Here is a 16,503-nt window from a genome sequence, read left to right on the forward strand (position 1 = left end):
GGCTCCTGGCTTCGGATCAGCGCAGTGCGCTGGCCACAGCGCGCCGGCCGTGGCGGCCATTGGAGGATGAACCAATGGCAAAGGAAGACCTTTATCTCTGTCTCTCACTGTCCACTCTGCCTGTCAAAAAATAAATAAATAAATAAATAAAGTTGGAATCTGGGATGGGCATTTAGTCTAGTAGTTAAGATTCCCAATTCCCACATCGGAGTGCTCGGATTCAAGTCCTGGCTCCAGCTCCCAAGCCCAGCTTCCTGTTAATGCAGAACCTTGGAGGAATCAGAATTGGTTCAAGCAATTGAGGTCCTGCCTCCCACACTGGAGACCTGAATTGAGTTCTTGGCTCTCCATTTTGGCACCCCGCTCAACCCCAGCCCCCAGCCCTGTTGTGGGCATTTGGGGAGTGAACCAATAGATGGGTATGCTCTCTCTGTGTCTCTCTGCCTCTTAAATAATATTTTCCCCAAAGAAACCTTTTATTTTATTTTTTGACAGGCAGAGTGGATAGTGAGAGAGAGACAGACAGAAAGGTCTTCCTTTTTGCTGTTGGTTCACCCTCCAATGGCCGCTGCGGCCGGCGCATCTCGCTGATCTGAAGCCAGGAGCCAGGTGCTTCTCCTGGTCTCCCATGCGGGTGCAGGGCCCAAGGACTTGAGCCATCCTCCACTGCCTTCCCGGGCCATAGCAGAGAGCTGGCCTGGAAGAGGGGCAACCGGGATAGAATCCGGCGCCCCAAGCGGGACTAGAACCCGGTGTGCCAGCGCCACAAGGCGGAGGATTAGCCTGTTAAGCCACGGCGCCGGCCTAGAAACCTTTTATTTAATGAGTACAAATTTCATAAGTACAACTTTAGGAATATAGTGATTCTTCCCACCATACCTCTCCCCTTCCCAGTCCCATTCTCCATTAAGATTCCTTTTCAATTAACTTTATACACAGAAGACCAACTCTATATTAAATAAAGAATTCAACAATTTGAACACACACACAAACTGTTTGAGAACAAGTTTTACAGTTAATTCTCTTAATACAACTCATTGAGGACAGAGGTCCTGCATGGGAAGTAACTGCACAGTGACTCCTGTTGTTAATTTAACAATTAACACTCATATATGATGTCAGTGATCACCCGAAGCTCTTGACATGAGCTGCCAAGGCTACGGAAGGCCTTTGAATCCACAATCTCCATCAGTATTTAGATAGGGCAATAAGCAAAGTTGAAGTTCTCTCCTCCCTTCAGAGAAAAGTACATCCTTCTTTGATGGCCTCTTCTTCCCACTGGGGTCTCACCCACAGAGGTCCTTCATGTAAGACTTTTTTTTTGCCACAGTGTCTTGGCTTTTCATGCCTGAAATGCTCTCGTGGGTTTTTCAGCCAGGTCAGAGTGTCTTAAGGGCTGATTCTGAGGTCAGAGTGCTATTTAAAGCAAATGTCATTCTATGAGTCTGCTGTGTGGACTGCTCCCCATGTTGGAACATTCTTTCCTTTTTAATTCTATCTATTATTACCAGACATTTGATCATATTTATATGATCCCTTTAACACTTAATCCTATCTATATGATCACTTTAACATTTAAACTTGCCATGGGACCCCAAATCCCATTAAGCTGGGTGGTAAAAATGCCATCTTAAGTGTTAAAGTGATCATATATATTGGGGCCAGCACCATAGCTCACTTGGTTAATCCTCCGCTTGCGGCACCGGCATCCCAGGACCGCCTGGTTCCTGCCATCAGCTCCAGCTCAGCCCCAGTCATTGCAGGCATTTGAGAAAGGGAGCTTGTGGATGGAAATTCTCTGTCTCTCTTCTCTATCTGCCCCTCTCTAGTCTACCAAGTGAACTAAAAAAAAAAAAAAGAAAGAAAAAAAAGAAAGAAAGAAAAGGAAAGAAGAGAAAAGAAAAGAAAAAGATAGACCTCAGTGCCCATCCAACCATGTAGTTATACAAAATTTTTCCTATTGTTCCGGCCCAGCTCAGAAAAGCCTCCCATTTAGAGAAAACCCTCCAGTGGCTCCCGCCTCGGAATGATGTCCTGTGGGTGTGTGCTGATGAGTGGCGAGGTCTGTGGGAGAGCACTGATCGTTCAGTAAGCTGAGGCACTGAACATGCTGAAGTGACTTACTCTGTTGGAATTCAGGGTAAACATAAAAGATTGCTGCTACACTGAGAAAAAATAGGTAATAAGGGGAAGCATGGTAGTAACTAAGGTACCCAACAGGAATTCCTAAGTGATTCTCCTGCAGTTTTGAGCTGGTTGAGAATTGCCATCAATGAGATCATCTTACACAAGTACTCTCTTGACAACTCGAGAAAGTCCCCATCCCAAAGTCAACTACCCTATGGAAATTCAACATCATAGTCTTAACTAAACTTGCAGGTATGTTAAAACCCATTTTATTATTATTAGTTAATTAATTAACCCTTTTAAGTTAGCACTCTAATGCCACAAGTCATGAAAAAAAGTTTCCATAGTTTCAGTGTTTAATTTTACAACCACAGGAAGCAGCCTAAAACACACTTTAAAATTTTCTGGGTTTTGTCCTAGTTAATGTACATGGAGCAACAACAGAAGAAATAACTTTTCAAATATGTTAAAATTATTCCTGATCTTAAACCACCCCACACACAAACTGTTTTCACTTGGCTATTTTCATGGCTCATGCCTGTTCAAATAAATTCACATTCTCTACACACTTAGTAAAACATTGCTAATATTTTGTGGCCTTATTATAGCTTTCTTTACTTAATAGTCATCATAAAATGTTTCTATATTTCCACATAGTTATTATGTTTTTTAATAGCTACAAATATTCTACCAGGTACTTGCCCCTAAGTTTAAATGATTTAACCTCACTCTTCATAAATGCATTCCTCATTCTCTGACCAGTCAGCATAATCAAAATAAGTGACAAGATTTTTCTCTGTTATAGATTACATTTCAAATACACTAATGAGTGGAGCCAAAACTGCATTAGTTAATTAATCTGGAAGCATTATCAAATCTCCACTAGTATGTCTTCATTTTCCTGTTTTAACACAACAATCAAGCTGGTTACTGCCCACTATGTGAGTTTGCTAAAGGCAGCCCCTTGCATTTCTTTTGATGCAGAAAATGCTGTCACTAGAGATAGTGGCATCCCAGTGCAGCCATTTCTAGACAGACAGCGTGCCCTCCACCACAACAGCCGCGTCTCCCCTAATGTCAACTCGTCCACCTGAACGCAGGGATAACTCCAGTTCTCCTCCTCGGCAGGAACACTGAAAGGCTAAAAGGAACATAGGATGAGTCCCACAGGGAGTGCATTTTTCCCCGTATTAAATTAACAGAACACAGTGAAAGACCTCTTATTACAAACCCTAGAGCCCTCGCAGTCTATGCATGAACAGATTCCATCACCTGTCCACGGTACTGCCCACCCTCAACCCCATTCTCCTGAAGACTGAGATGGGCACAAATGCAATTCATCTACAGAACACACAGCTCCACATCTTCCCCTCCTGGTCACCTCTTTTGCTGCTCCCCATAATGACGCAGTCAACCCCAGCTGTGGAGTCTGGGAGGAAGCTAGCATGCGTGAGAAGAGAAAGCGTCACAGGCTCTCATTCTACGAAGATGCAGAGGGGCAGTGGTCTTGGCCCTCCTGAGAAGGCCCCATCTCAGCTCCGAACAGGACAGAGAGAGTTTGCTCACTCGCTCATATTCAAGCAACGCCATGGACCAGGCACCCAAAGGAGGCCCAGCCTCAGCCTTCCCGGAGCTCAGAGTTTAGGAGAATAATTAGACCCCTCCTCCCAAGGAAGGAAAGCAGCAACTCCGCCATCTCCACATCGGGGTCAGGGACGCCTGCCCCTCCTGCTGAGTAAGAATCTCCTTCCTGCAGGGTCAGGTTCTGCTGTGATGATCGGGGCAGAGCCGCTGCCATGTTGGCTGCAGTCTCTTTTCTACACCCCTGAGCAGTATACTAATCTCTAGGGGACTGGCTTTGAAGACAATGTGTTTGATTCACTCCTGTGACTAGCAACAGCAGTAAGGAAACTCGGTGATTGTCCAGTCTCAACTTACCACGTTAATGTCACCTCTCTGCGTCAAAGTTATCCAGCAAGAGAATCTGACTCAATCAACATTTACTGGGGCACTCACTGTACCAGAGGTAATTTTGTGCTGGATGAGGCAGAGGTGCAATGTGATCCAGGGAGGAGGGATTTATTTCATTTTCATGGGAGTAATACACAATGCTTTATTGTATTTTCAGGGAAATGATAGAGAAGGAATATGATCTCAGAGTTAGGAAAATAACAAAGAAATTGGAAAACAGTTATCCTACCACGCATTTCTTTCTTGCCCAGCTGCTGGGACCAGTAGCTGCTGAGAACAGTGTGTGCAGATCCTAAAAGGAAGTAAAAGGTTAAGACAGAGAGTCCCACAGAAAACAGGGGTAAGCGTGTGGGTAAAGCTGCTGCCTGTGACGCTAACATCCCATATGGGCGCTGATTTTAGTCCTGGCTGTCCACTTCCAATCCAGCTCTCTGCTAATGGAAAAGCAGCAGAAGATGGCCCAAGTGCTTTGGCCCCTGCACCCAGAAAAGACCCAGAAGAAGCTCCTGGCTCCTAGCTTCAGCCTGGACCAGCTCCAGTTATTGCAGCTATCTGGAGAGAAAACAGGTGGATGGAAGATCGATCGATTGATCGATCGATCAGTCGATCGATCTCTCTCTCTCTCTCCCTCCCTCCATCCCTCCCTCCCTCTAACTTTTTCAAATAAATAAATAAATATTTTTTTGACAGACAGAGTTAGACAGTGAGAGAGAGACAGAGAGAAAGGTCTTCCTTCTGTTGGTTCACCCCCCAATGGCTGCTATGGCCGGCATGCTGCGCTGATCCGAAGCCAGGAGCCAGGTGCTTCCTCCTGGTCTCCCATGTGGGTGCAAGAGCCCAAGCACTTGGACCATCCTCCACTGCCTTCCCGGGCCACAGCAGAGAGCTGGACTGGAAGAGGAGCAACTGGGACAGAATCCGGCACCCCAACCGGGACTAGAACCGGGGTGCCGGCGCTGCAGGTGGAGGATTAGCCAAGTGAGCCGTGGCACTGGCCAATAAATAAATCTTTTTTAAAAATCACCTAATCGGCCGGCGCCGTGGCTCACTAGGCTAATCCTCCGCCTTGCGGCGCCGGCACACCGGGTTCTAGGCCCGGTCGGGGCACCGGATTCTATCCCGGTTGCCCCTCTTCCAGGCCAGCTCTCTGCTGTGGCCAGGGAGTGCAGTGGAGGATGGCTCAAGTGCTTGGGCCCTGCACCCCATGGGAGACCAGGAGAAGCACCTGGCTCCTGCCATCGGATCAGCGCGGTGCGCTGGTCGCAGCGCGCCAGCCGCGGCGGCCATTGGAGGGTGAACCAACGGCAAAAGGAAGACCTTTCTCTCTGTCTCTCTCTCACTGTCCACTCTGCCTGTCCAAAAAAAAAAAAAAAAAAAATCACCTAATCAATATGTTGGCCAGGATACAGCAGAATGTGGAATTGTGAACAAAGATGGAAAAGAAGACACAGAATATATGGCTAAACTCCTTCAAATTATGTATCAAATATGTCTGACAGCTTCTGACAGCAGAATTAAACTGCAGAGTTTGCTTTAAAAAAAAAAAAAAAGAAAGGATTTATTTATTTATTTAAAAGGCAGAGAGAGGGAAAGAGAGAGAGAGACAGAAACAGAGAGATCTTCCATCTATTGGCTCACTTCCCCAAATGGCCACAACAGCTATGGCTAGGCCAGGTTGAAGCCAAGAACCAGGAACTCTGTCCTGGTTTCCCACATGAGCAGCAGGGGCCCAAGTACTTACATCATCTTCCACTGCCTTCCCAGGTGCATTAGCAGGAAGCTGGATTGGAACTGGAGCAGCTAGGACTTGAACTGGTCTCTGACGTGGGATGCCAGTGACACAGGCAATGGTTTAACCTGCTGCACCACAATACTGACCCCCAAATTCCTGGGATAATCTTTGTCTTATTTACAAGTTCACTGTCAGCCTTTGTTAGGGAAATCAATGCCTTGACATGAATCTGCATCTTTCTCCTTACCTCTACAGTGATATGCAAGGAAAGGGGGGAACGCTGACAAAAAGACAAATCTTCCACCGAGCCAAAAGAACCTTCTTATAGTCAGGTGGTTTTTCACATGATTGTACCCTAGGTTTATATCTGAAATTATACATTCACATGAAGAAACAAAACATAAAGTCAGAGGCCAGCACTGTGGTGTAGTAGGTTAAGCCTTCGCCTGTGGTGCTGGCATACCATATGGGCACCAGTTCATGTCCCAGCTGTTCCTCTTCCAATCTAGCTCTCTGTTAATGGCCTGGGAAAGCAGTAGAAGATGGCCCAAGTGCTTGGGCCCCTGCACCCGCATGGGAGACCTGGAAGAAGCTCCTGGTTCCTGGCTTTGGATCAGCCCAGCTCCGGCTGTTGCAGCCATTTGCGGAGTAAGCCAGTGGATGGAAGACTCTCTCTGTCTCTTCCTCTCTCTCTAACTCTGCCTCTCAAATAAATAAATATAAAAAAAAAAAAACAAAGTAATAACTGATAGAAACATCTTTGGGGGAGAAAAGAACAGAGAGGAAAAGCTCCCATCTTCCCCCATTCAGGAAAATGTATTCCATGTTATGGGGTCCAGGCAGGGTGGCCAACCATCCCAGGTGGTTCAAGACTGTCCTGGGGTCTTTAAAATCATATTTATTTATTTTCATTTTTTTAAAAATGTATTTATTAGAAAGGCAGAGTAACAAAGGGTGGGGGAGGGGGAGAGAGAGAGAGAGAGAGAGAGAGAGAGAGAATCTGCTTGATGATTCATTACCCAAATGTTCCCAACTGCCAGAGCTGGGGCAGTCTGAAGCCAGGAGCCAGGAACAAAATCCAGGTCCCCCATGTGGGAGTCAGGGACTCAACTTCTTGAGGCATGGGCTGTTTTTAGGGTTTTGTTTGTTTGTTTGTTTGTTTGTTAATGCTTATTTTCATCTACCTAAAAGGCAGAGCGAGAGAGAGAGAGAGAAATCAATTTTCTATCCATTGGTTCATTCAAGAGTCTGGAACTCCATCTAGGTCTCCCAAGTAGGTAGAAGGGGCCCAGCTAATCAAGCCATCACCTGCTATTTTAGTAGAAGCTGAATTGGAAGCAGAGTAGCCAGGACTTAAACCAGCACTGTGATATGGGATGTGGATATCCTAAGTGGTAGCTTAACATGTTGCACCACAACGCCCGCCCCCTTGGCCTGGTTTTAGCATTCAAAGTCCCACTTCTCAAGAAGCACCTCAATCCCAAGCAAACCTGGATGGTGGATCATCTCCATCCAAAGATCTTCACACTCTAGAGGAGCACTGTTACAGGGGAACACTGCCCTCCGTGCCAGTTAAGATCTCTGGGAAGCCGCTGCATGTGCAAATCCGCTCAGTACTTCTCTTCCGCCGGGAAGGATTGTGCTGGACTATTTGGATATTGCTGGGTATTTTCCTGAGTCTTTAAAAGTGTTTATTTTCTGAGCTTTGAATTCTATGTGATCTTTTTTTCCCCTCAGAGAGTAACTAAGTGAAGGTGCTGAAGCCATCCCAGCCCCTCCATGTGACCATCACAGGAGGTCCCAGGCCTCTGCCCAGCCTCCTTCAGTCCTAGACACTGCCCCACCCACCAGCCTCCCCCATCAAGTTCCCACCCTTTCCTTCTCACTGTTCTCAACAAGAAGGAAAGTAGGAGACATGACTCCTGCCCTCCCTTGATTCCATCCCTTTTCATAGGTCTGTTGGAAGTTCTGGAGGTGTTGGCTCAGGCAGCCAGTCTAGTTGCTATTAATGGGTGTTTACTGCGGGCCAGGCACTTCACTAACCATTGAACGCATCTTGTGTTTATAGAACCCTATGAGGTATCACCCACATTTTGTCAAGGAGAGAACTGAGCCTTTAAAAAGTTAAGCCACAGGGCTGGCATTGTGGCACAGCAGGTAAAACCACTGTCTGCAGTGCCAGCATCCCATATGGGTACCGATTCAAGTCCTGGTTGTTCCACTTCTGATCCTGCTCCCTGCTATGGCCTGGGAAAGCAGTGGAAGATGGCTCAAGTGCTTGGGCCCCTGCACTCATGTGGGAGACCTGGAAGAAGCTCCTGGGTCCTGGCTTTGGATCAGCACAGCTCCAGCCATTGTGACCATTTGGAGAGTGAACCAGCAGATGGAAGATCTCTCTCTCTCTTTCCATGCCTCTCTAACTCTGCCTCTCAAATAAATAAATAAATCTTTTTAAAAAATTAAACATGTGCCGGAGGTGGAGAGGTAAGATACCAGGAATGCAAACCCAGGCTGTCAGGCACTTAGCTATAACCTTGCTGTTCTGCCTCCTTGTTTTTCACATGTGACTTCAGTGAGGGTCTAGCAGGAGGGGGAGAGAGAGACAGAAACAAAGGCAACTCAAAACTCCAGCAACTTGAAAAGTCACATGAAGGACACTTAAATAGCTTTTTCTCCTATTCCGTAGTTTAACCCTCCCCTCAACTCAAGGAAAAAGCACCTGTTACAGGATCTTCAGCCACACCAAACCACGGTGCAAAATATCTGGAGTAAAAGTCGAAGGCATGGGTCTTCCCCCCAGACTCTCCTTTGAGGGTGAGAATGAGTCCTTTGATCTTCCCTGTGTTCTCAACTTGCAGCAGATCACTCGTGTTCACCTTCAGGTTCTCCAGAAACGACCTTGCTCATAAACAGGATGGATCAGGACAAACCCAGTCACAGACCAGCCCCGAACCACTCTGTCACACAGGCCAGGCTGCAGGTTGCCCAAGCAGCTCAGCCGTGCGGGAGGCAAGAACAAGTAGAAATATCATCCTACCAGGAAACTCTCTGGCTGCATCCGTCAGCACAGCCAGATCAAGCCAGAGCCATAAATCTGGAGCTCAGCCCTCCCCAAAGTGCTGACGTGACTAAAGATCGCGTTTACCTGTCGTAGCTGTCACTGAGCCGGACAAGCAGACCTCGGATATCTGGAGAATAGCGGACATCCTGGACCAGTGTGTCCCCGATGGCAGTCTGTGGAGAGAGACACAAAGTCCTCAGGAGCGTGTCCTGCTCCAGTCCTTGATCCCCTGAAACAGGGAGCGACCTCTCACTGAGCACCTGCTGTAGCCAGCCGCCTCCCTGCTCTGCCCCCACCATCTGCAGTGTCCAAGAATGTTGGTTCAGTCTGGGGACTCGCAGGGTGGCTCGGCTCAAGGGTGGCCAGTTTCCCTGCCACAGAAGCCTTTCAGAGCCCTTTTGGTTTTTCCTCTGTGAGCACTACACTCAATGGCTTCCTACATACCGCAACATACTCCTTCAAATGGGTATTTCCCTAGAGAAAAGGAAATTGAGAGAGGTCCAGGGCCACACACACACACACACACACACATATCCTGATCCAGGACTCCCGAACCTGGAGTCAAAACTCTGAACCCCTAACGTCTACCACCTTTAGACAGGGGGGCCTCATGCCCACCTTGTAGAGTGGTTGTGAGGATTAAATCAAAGAACCCCTGGGGAGGATGTGTAGCAGCAAGGAGAGCACTCTACATGGCCAAGACTAGGCCTGCAGCGGGACTGGCGGCACACACTGGAGGACTCGGCTGGGATGCCACCTTCGCTCAGAGGCTATGTTGCAGATCAACTCCAGCATCTTTCCTCAAGACACCTTGGTGGGCCGGCACCGCGGCTCACTAGGCTAATCCTCTGCCTTGCGGCGCCGGCACACTGGGTTCTAGTCCCGGTCGGGGCACTGATCCTGTCCCGGCTGCCCCTCTTCTAGGCCAGCTCTCTGCTGTGGCCAGGGAGTGCAGTGGAGGATGGCTCAAGTGCTTGGGTCCTGCACCCCATGGGAGACCAGGATAGGCACCTGGCTCCTGCCATCTGATCAGCGCAGTGCGCCGGCCGCAGCGCGACAGCCGCGGCGGCCATTGGAGGGTGAACCAATGGCAAAGGAAGACCTTTCTCTCTGTCTCTCTCTCTCACTGTCCACTCTGCCTGTCAAAAAATTAAAAAAAAAAAAAAAAGACACCTTGGTTCATTCTGCCTGTGGCACATAATTCTGCTCAAATCCATGACCACTGTTTCTCTGAGCTTGGTTTGGGGTGCTGAGGGAGATGACGTGGGGATGAATCTCCCCAGGTCATCTTTAGGCACCACTCGTAGCTGCCAGGTGACAGCATGGAGCTGATGGTGATTACACAGTAATTCTGTGGCAGTCACTGGGGGCCTTCATGGTCCTAACCCTTGCAGTGAGGGCTCCCTCCGCCTTGGGTAGCACCTGGCCTTCCTGCCTCTGTGACCACTGGCTGATCAACGTCCCTTCCTTAAGACACGCACCTTCCCCAGCCAGATCCCGTCTGCTCTTTGGGGCTTCTCCGTCTCTCAAACCCTGCCCTTCTCTTTGTGGGTCCCCATGCTGATTTGAAACTGTCATTCTCAGAAGCAACACAAAATGACAATACTCATAAATAACTGTTATTCTGCTTTACAAATGTTGACCTTGAGGCTTCGAGAGGCTATGCTAGGTTCCTTCCACCATGAACAAGGCCTACCATGATGAATATTTTCCATTTTCTTACCAAGGTGCTCAATGCAGTCATGTATGACTTTAGTTCACCTCTAGATCTCGAGGCACAGGTGGGATGGAATGTAAACTCAGAATCCATTATGCTTGTTCACACTCCTTGGAAACAGATAAAGCAAGACACTAAAGAGATTATAAATGCTGTGGTGGCAGCCACAATAGCCCATTCTGTGGAAAGGTCTTCTCCTTTTCCTTTTTCCTAATCTGGGCTCTTCCTTCTCTGCATGCCAAGCACCTGGTCGTCTGGGGGCACACTGGCCCTCCAGAAACTCTCTGGGACAACGGTAGTTCCTAGCTCACCAGGGACATGGAGAATTAAATGATAGAAGTATAACATTTAGCACGAGACTGCATAGAGGAGACCAAAATTGTCTCTACTATTATTTATTCTTCTTCTTATTGAAGTCCCACCCAGGCTTCTCATCTTCTCTGTGAGGCACCCATGTTTTCCTAGCACAGCCCTCTTACCCCAGGCCCACCTTCTACCACAGACACTGGGGACACTGCCAGGCGCCAGGCAGTCTCCATTCTTTCCTTCCACTTGCTTACGGAAGTCCCCAGCTCTCACATCTGAACTTGCATGGCCACGGCTCAGGCCCATATCTCGCCTTCTGCTAGAAAAGGATACCAACTCAACCTGAAGGTGGGTCTCCTCCAGAGACGAGAGTGTCCTGAAGAAGTCCCACTCTCTGTCCTCCCCCTACCCCCTCAGTTCTTCCACTCTCAGTCTGCCACGCCACAGTCCCTCTTCTCTCCACTCCACCCCGCAGACCACGCACTGTCAATCCAAGCTTCAGTTGGAACATTTATACTGGTAGAAGTCCTATCTGTGGGGATCAGATACTAAACCTTTGTGTTCAAATAACAAATGACCGAATCATACAGGCTCAAGCTGGATTCTTTTCACCAACCTTGATCAAGGCCTCTACTTCGTGGAAGTCCTAGATGGAGAAAGAAGAGGCAAAATCATACTAAAATAGGTGAGGTGATAGTTGTACACAGCTCAGGGTGATAATTAGCAAGAGCTAACCTGGGGGTGGGCTGGGTACAGAGGAAAATCCATGACGACACCACCCTCTGCTCTTGTGGCCCTGAGCTCCCCACTCAGAGTGACAAAGGTTAGAGTGCTATTCACGTTGTCTGTCCAAAAAAGAAACAAGAAATGGGAAAATAAGCTTTGGTTTTTATTTGTATGTCTGTTCCAATTATCTTTTCTGGATCTAGAGTGGAAAAAACCGTCACTGGATTCTAACTTGAAAGCTAAGAAGACAACTTACTGGACTTGCTATCACACTGCAAGGCTTCAAATTCCAGCTCCTTAAGGCTCTGGACTGTGTTCTTCAGCAAATTACTCAAACCTTGGTTTACTCATCTATAAAATGGGGCTAGTAATTAAACTGCCTTTATAGAGTTGCTATAATGCTTTCTGATGCAGATTTAAAAATATTCACAAACAATAATTATAGTGCTATAAACTCTACTTGTCTAAGATATGCTAAGGGGATAAATAAATAAAACACATAAGTTGCAAACATCAGTCTTATATAAAACAAAGTCCCAAATACACCAAGCTCTTCAGAAAAAATTTGACTTACAAAATGTACCACAAATGCTGATAACAATATCCTTTCATGATACTGATACAAATTGGGCCACTCAGTGTGTATGACTAATGAACACAAGATTGATGAATTCTTTTCTCATCCTTAATATTTCTGTAAAACTTAACCATATTTCAAAGATGAAGAAGCTTAGCATTCGGTATTAACTTTCATTGAGTTGGCCGGCACTGTGGCTTAACAGCCTAATCCTCCACCTTGCGGCGAAGGCACACCAGGTTCTAGTCCCGGTTGGGGCGCTGGATTCTGTCCCAGTTGCCCTCTTCCAGGCCAGCTCTCTGCTATGGCCCGGAAAGGCAGTGGAGGATGGCCCAAGTGCTTGGGCCCTGCACCCCATGGGAGACCAGGATAAGCACCTGGCTCCTGCCTTCGGATCAGCGCGGTGTGCTGGCCGCAGCGGCCATTGGAGGGTGAACCAACGGCAAAAGGAAGACCTTTCTCTCTCTCTCTCTCACTATTCACTCTGCCTGTCAAAAAACAAAAACAAACAAAAAAAAACCTTTCATTGAGCATCAAATTACATTTTGAAGGCCAAAGCTTAGTTTTTCTTGTTATAATTACTGTAAGATATTACTTAAAAAGCATTTTTTCGTGGCCGGTGCTGTGACACAATGGGTTTATGCCCTTGCCTGAAGCGCCAGCATCCCATATGGATGCCAGTTTGAGACCCGGCTGCTCTACTTCCGATCCAGCTCTCTGCTATGGCCTGGGAAAGCAGTAGAGGATGACCCAGGTCCTTGGGCCCCTACACCCGCGTGGGGGACCTGGAAGAAGCTCCTGGCTTCTGGCTTCAGATCAGTCCAGCTCTGGCTATTGTGAAGTGAACCAATGGAAGGAATAATCTCTCTCTCTCTGCCTGTCTTCTCTCTGTGTAACTTTGACTTTCGAATAAATAAATAAATCTTTTAAAAAAAGCATTTTTTCAAGTCTTGTCTCATCTAACCTTAAGGTTGCACTATATAGGAAGCCCAGGGGATTATTAGTCCAGCATTGTACAATGAATGTGGGCTTCCTTTTCTAAAGACACTCAATCCAACTTCAGTAAAACCTATTTTTCAAGGTCTTCTTCTCTTGGACCCCACCTTCCTGGCCACCTTGGCAAGAGTTTTCCAACTAAATAAATCCTGCTTTTCTCTTTCTCAAGAAAAAGAAATCTATTTTTCAAGACTGAGTTATTGTTTTTTTTTTAATATTTATTTATTTATTTGAAAGGCAGAGTTATAGAGAGGCAGAGAGAGAGAGTGAGAGAGGTCTTTTCATCACTGGTTCACTCCTCAGATGACCACAGTGGCTGGAGCTGTGCCTATCCAAAGCCAGGATCCAGGCACTTCTTCCAGGTCTCCCACATGTGTGCAGGGGCCCAAGGACTTGAGCCATCTTCCACTGCTTTCCTAGGCCCTAGCAGAAAGCTGGATCAGAAGTGGAGCAGGACTCCAACTGGCGCCCATATAGGATGCTGGCACTGCAGGCGGTGGCTTTACCTGCTATGCCACAGTGCTGGCCCCAAGATTGAGTTCTTAAACAATATTGCAGGGTGTGTGTTTGCTTTCTTTCTTGTTTCTTCTACACAGAAACCAAAATCTTCTTTACCAAATGTCTATGGAATTACATAATAGAGAGGCCTTAGCCTTTCAACTTTATTGCTCGCCAATCCCAGCCTCTACAAGAAGCTGTAGACACTCTGCTCGTACAAAGTGCATCTCATGGGCTTTGCATTTGGGGCTGCCTCTGCCTGCAAAGTTCTTCCTCCCACTCTAGGTCTTTGCACAGAAGCCTTCATCTTATTCTACAGCTCAGAGGTCCCCTTCTCCAGTGGGTGTCATTACCCAGATTCTACACCCCTCCTATTACCAAAGGGCTGGGATGAGGTGAGACAAGGAAGTTCCATAGGCCTCAAAATTGAAGCAGGTTGGGGCCAGTGAGGTGGCGCACGTTAATCCTCCACCTGTGGTGCTGGCATACCATATGAGCGCTGGCTCTAGTCCCAGCTGCTCCTCTTCCCACCCAGCTCTCTGCTGTAGCCTGGGAAAGCAGTAGAAGATGGCCCAAGCGCTTGGGCCCCAGCACCCAGAAGACGATCCTGGCTCCTGGCTTCGGATCGGCACAGCTCCAGCTATTGCGGCCATTTGCAGAGTGAACCAGTGGATGGAAGACCTTTCTCTCTGTCTGTCCTCCTCACTGTCTATAACTCTACCTCTCAAATAAATAAATAAAATTTTTAAAAAAAATTGAAGCAGGCATCTGCTCCCAGGGTGAAGAAATATTTGAAGCAAAGCATGCCTTTCGCGTCCCTGGTATCAGAGCATGTGAGATGCCTATTCTGCATGTGCAAGCTCAAGCTCCCCTGCCACGCTGGTCACAAAGAGATTTCCTATTAAAAAAAAAAAAAAAAGTGGCATTCTAGGGGGAGAAAACCCCATGATGCCTGGAACACACTCCAAAACGCCCAAGTGTTACTGAAGGCTACTGCTTTGTTTCTGCAACACGAATTATATGAAATAAATGCTGAAGTTTCTTTATACCAATCACTTAGGTCTATCAGAAAGAACATGTGAGACCTTTAAAAAAATATATGCTACGTGATAGGCTCATTAAAGAACACCACATTACAGGCCAGTGCCGCGGCTCACTAGGCTAATCCTCCGCCTTGCAGCGCCGGCACACCGAGTTCTAGTCCCGGTCGGGGCACCGATCCTGTCCCGGTTGCCCCTCTTCCAGGCCAGCTCTCTGCTGTGGCCAGGGAGTGCAGTGGAGGATGGCCCAAGTGCTTGGGCCCTGCACCCCATGGGAGACCAGGAGAAGCACCTGGCTCCTGCCATCAGATCAGCGCGATGCGCCGGCCGCAGCGCGCCTACCGTGGCGGCCATTGGAGGGTGAACCAACGGCAAAAGGAAGACCTTTCTCTCTGTCTCTCTCTCACTGTCCACTCTGCCTGTCAAAAAAGAAAAAAAAAAAAAAAAGAACACCACATTACTTATTTTGTGAAACAGCACAGCTGCAGAAGCCAGGGTGGCATGGCCACAGAGTGGGATCTCACTTGCCGGCGTGAACCACCTGAGTCCAAAGCGGGAACCTTTAGGGAAAGAAAAGCCAAAGAGAGATGGGGTCATTCAGATGCAAGCAGGTCACAGGCCTTGATTTCACAAGCATAACTAATAGCTAAAACATGTTGTGAAAGGATGCTGGAAGGCTAGGCAAGCACACTGGGGCTACCGGGAACTAGATCTGGAACTGAGACATTCAGGTTCACCCACACCCTATCTGAGTCCATTTCGTGCTGCTATGACAGAATATCGCAGACCGGGCAGTCTATGAAGAAGACAAATCTGGTTCTTACAGTGCTGGGGGCTGGGAAGTCCAACATTCAGCAGCCAACATCTGGTGAGGGCCTTGTTGCTGCATCACCCCACAGCGGAAGGCAGAAAGGCAAGAGAGCACGCGTGGAAGAAGTGCTTGTGAAGCCTCACTCACCCCCTCTGTGTGATACTCACACACTCACCCGGTTACATTGGAAATGAGGTTAACAGCTCATGGACTTTGGGGAACACATTTAAATCACAGCTAGCACACTCCCTCCCTTAGATGAACTGAAAAACAAATTGGAATCTCCATCTACTATCTGCATGCAAACAATGAATAGGCATCTCTCTTCAATGTCAGTTCCCCACCTAAAAAGTAATTTCTGGTGCCATTCAAGAATGTTAAAGAAATGCATATTTACTGTGTGCAAAGTTGTCTGTGGGCTGAAGTTTTTGGATAAAGGCTGTTTCAGAGAGGTTCATTTCCTTTGCAATGCTTTGATGCACATCTTCATCCAATTTCTAAATTAAATAGAAATGGTTACTGGGACTCCAGAGACACAGATCAAACTTGCATGGGTTTGATGGACAGCAACTTCCACTAATTAAAAAAAGTAATTTGTTAATATTAAAAACTATGGCTTTTTTACTTGTATGTATCTCTTAAATACATTCCGAACACAGTAATTCTTCCCTTTGTACCCAACCCTCCCACTCACTCTCCCACCCTCTTCCTCCTCCCTCTCCTGTTTAGTCCCAGAAAGAAAAAGAAAATCAAAGAAAGAATCAAATAAAAAAAAAATGAAGAAAATTGTAAAAGCTAAGTTTTAAAGGGAATAATTGCCAAGGATTGTAGGAACATTTATAAAAAAATTTTTTTTTCAAAAATTCCTGCTTCCAGTACTTTATGAAGAAAAGAAAATAGACATACAGAGCTAGAATAGGCTCAGAAAAACTGACTGGCCT

General features: G+C 47.1%; 1 protein-coding gene across 3 annotated transcripts in view; it reads right to left on the reverse strand.

Annotated features, from left to right (window-relative positions):
- Nucleotides 1-2,380: 2,380 nt before the first annotated feature.
- Nucleotides 2,381-16,503, reverse strand: part of PBLD (phenazine biosynthesis like protein domain containing) — a 39,353-nt gene continuing 25,230 nt past the window's right edge. For all 3 annotated transcript variants that reach the window (XM_062215270.1, XM_062215272.1, XM_062215273.1), the window contains 8 exons: nucleotides 15,960-16,059; nucleotides 15,213-15,311; nucleotides 11,650-11,759; nucleotides 11,531-11,560; nucleotides 8,976-9,064; nucleotides 8,550-8,728; nucleotides 4,328-4,390; nucleotides 2,381-3,268 (listed from right to left, as the gene is read on the reverse strand). In XM_062215270.1, the coding sequence (XP_062071254.1) occupies nucleotides 3,156-3,268; nucleotides 4,328-4,390; nucleotides 8,550-8,728; nucleotides 8,976-9,064; nucleotides 11,531-11,560; nucleotides 11,650-11,759; nucleotides 15,213-15,311; nucleotides 15,960-16,059 (783 nt within the window). In that variant the 3' untranslated portion in view covers nucleotides 2,381-3,155. The remainder of the gene's footprint in view (nucleotides 3,269-4,327; nucleotides 4,391-8,549; nucleotides 8,729-8,975; nucleotides 9,065-11,530; nucleotides 11,561-11,649; nucleotides 11,760-15,212; nucleotides 15,312-15,959; nucleotides 16,060-16,503) is intronic.

This window comes from Lepus europaeus, chromosome 17, assembly GCF_033115175.1.
Source record: "Lepus europaeus isolate LE1 chromosome 17, mLepTim1.pri, whole genome shotgun sequence".
NCBI classification, from domain to species: domain Eukaryota; kingdom Metazoa; phylum Chordata; class Mammalia; order Lagomorpha; family Leporidae; genus Lepus; species Lepus europaeus.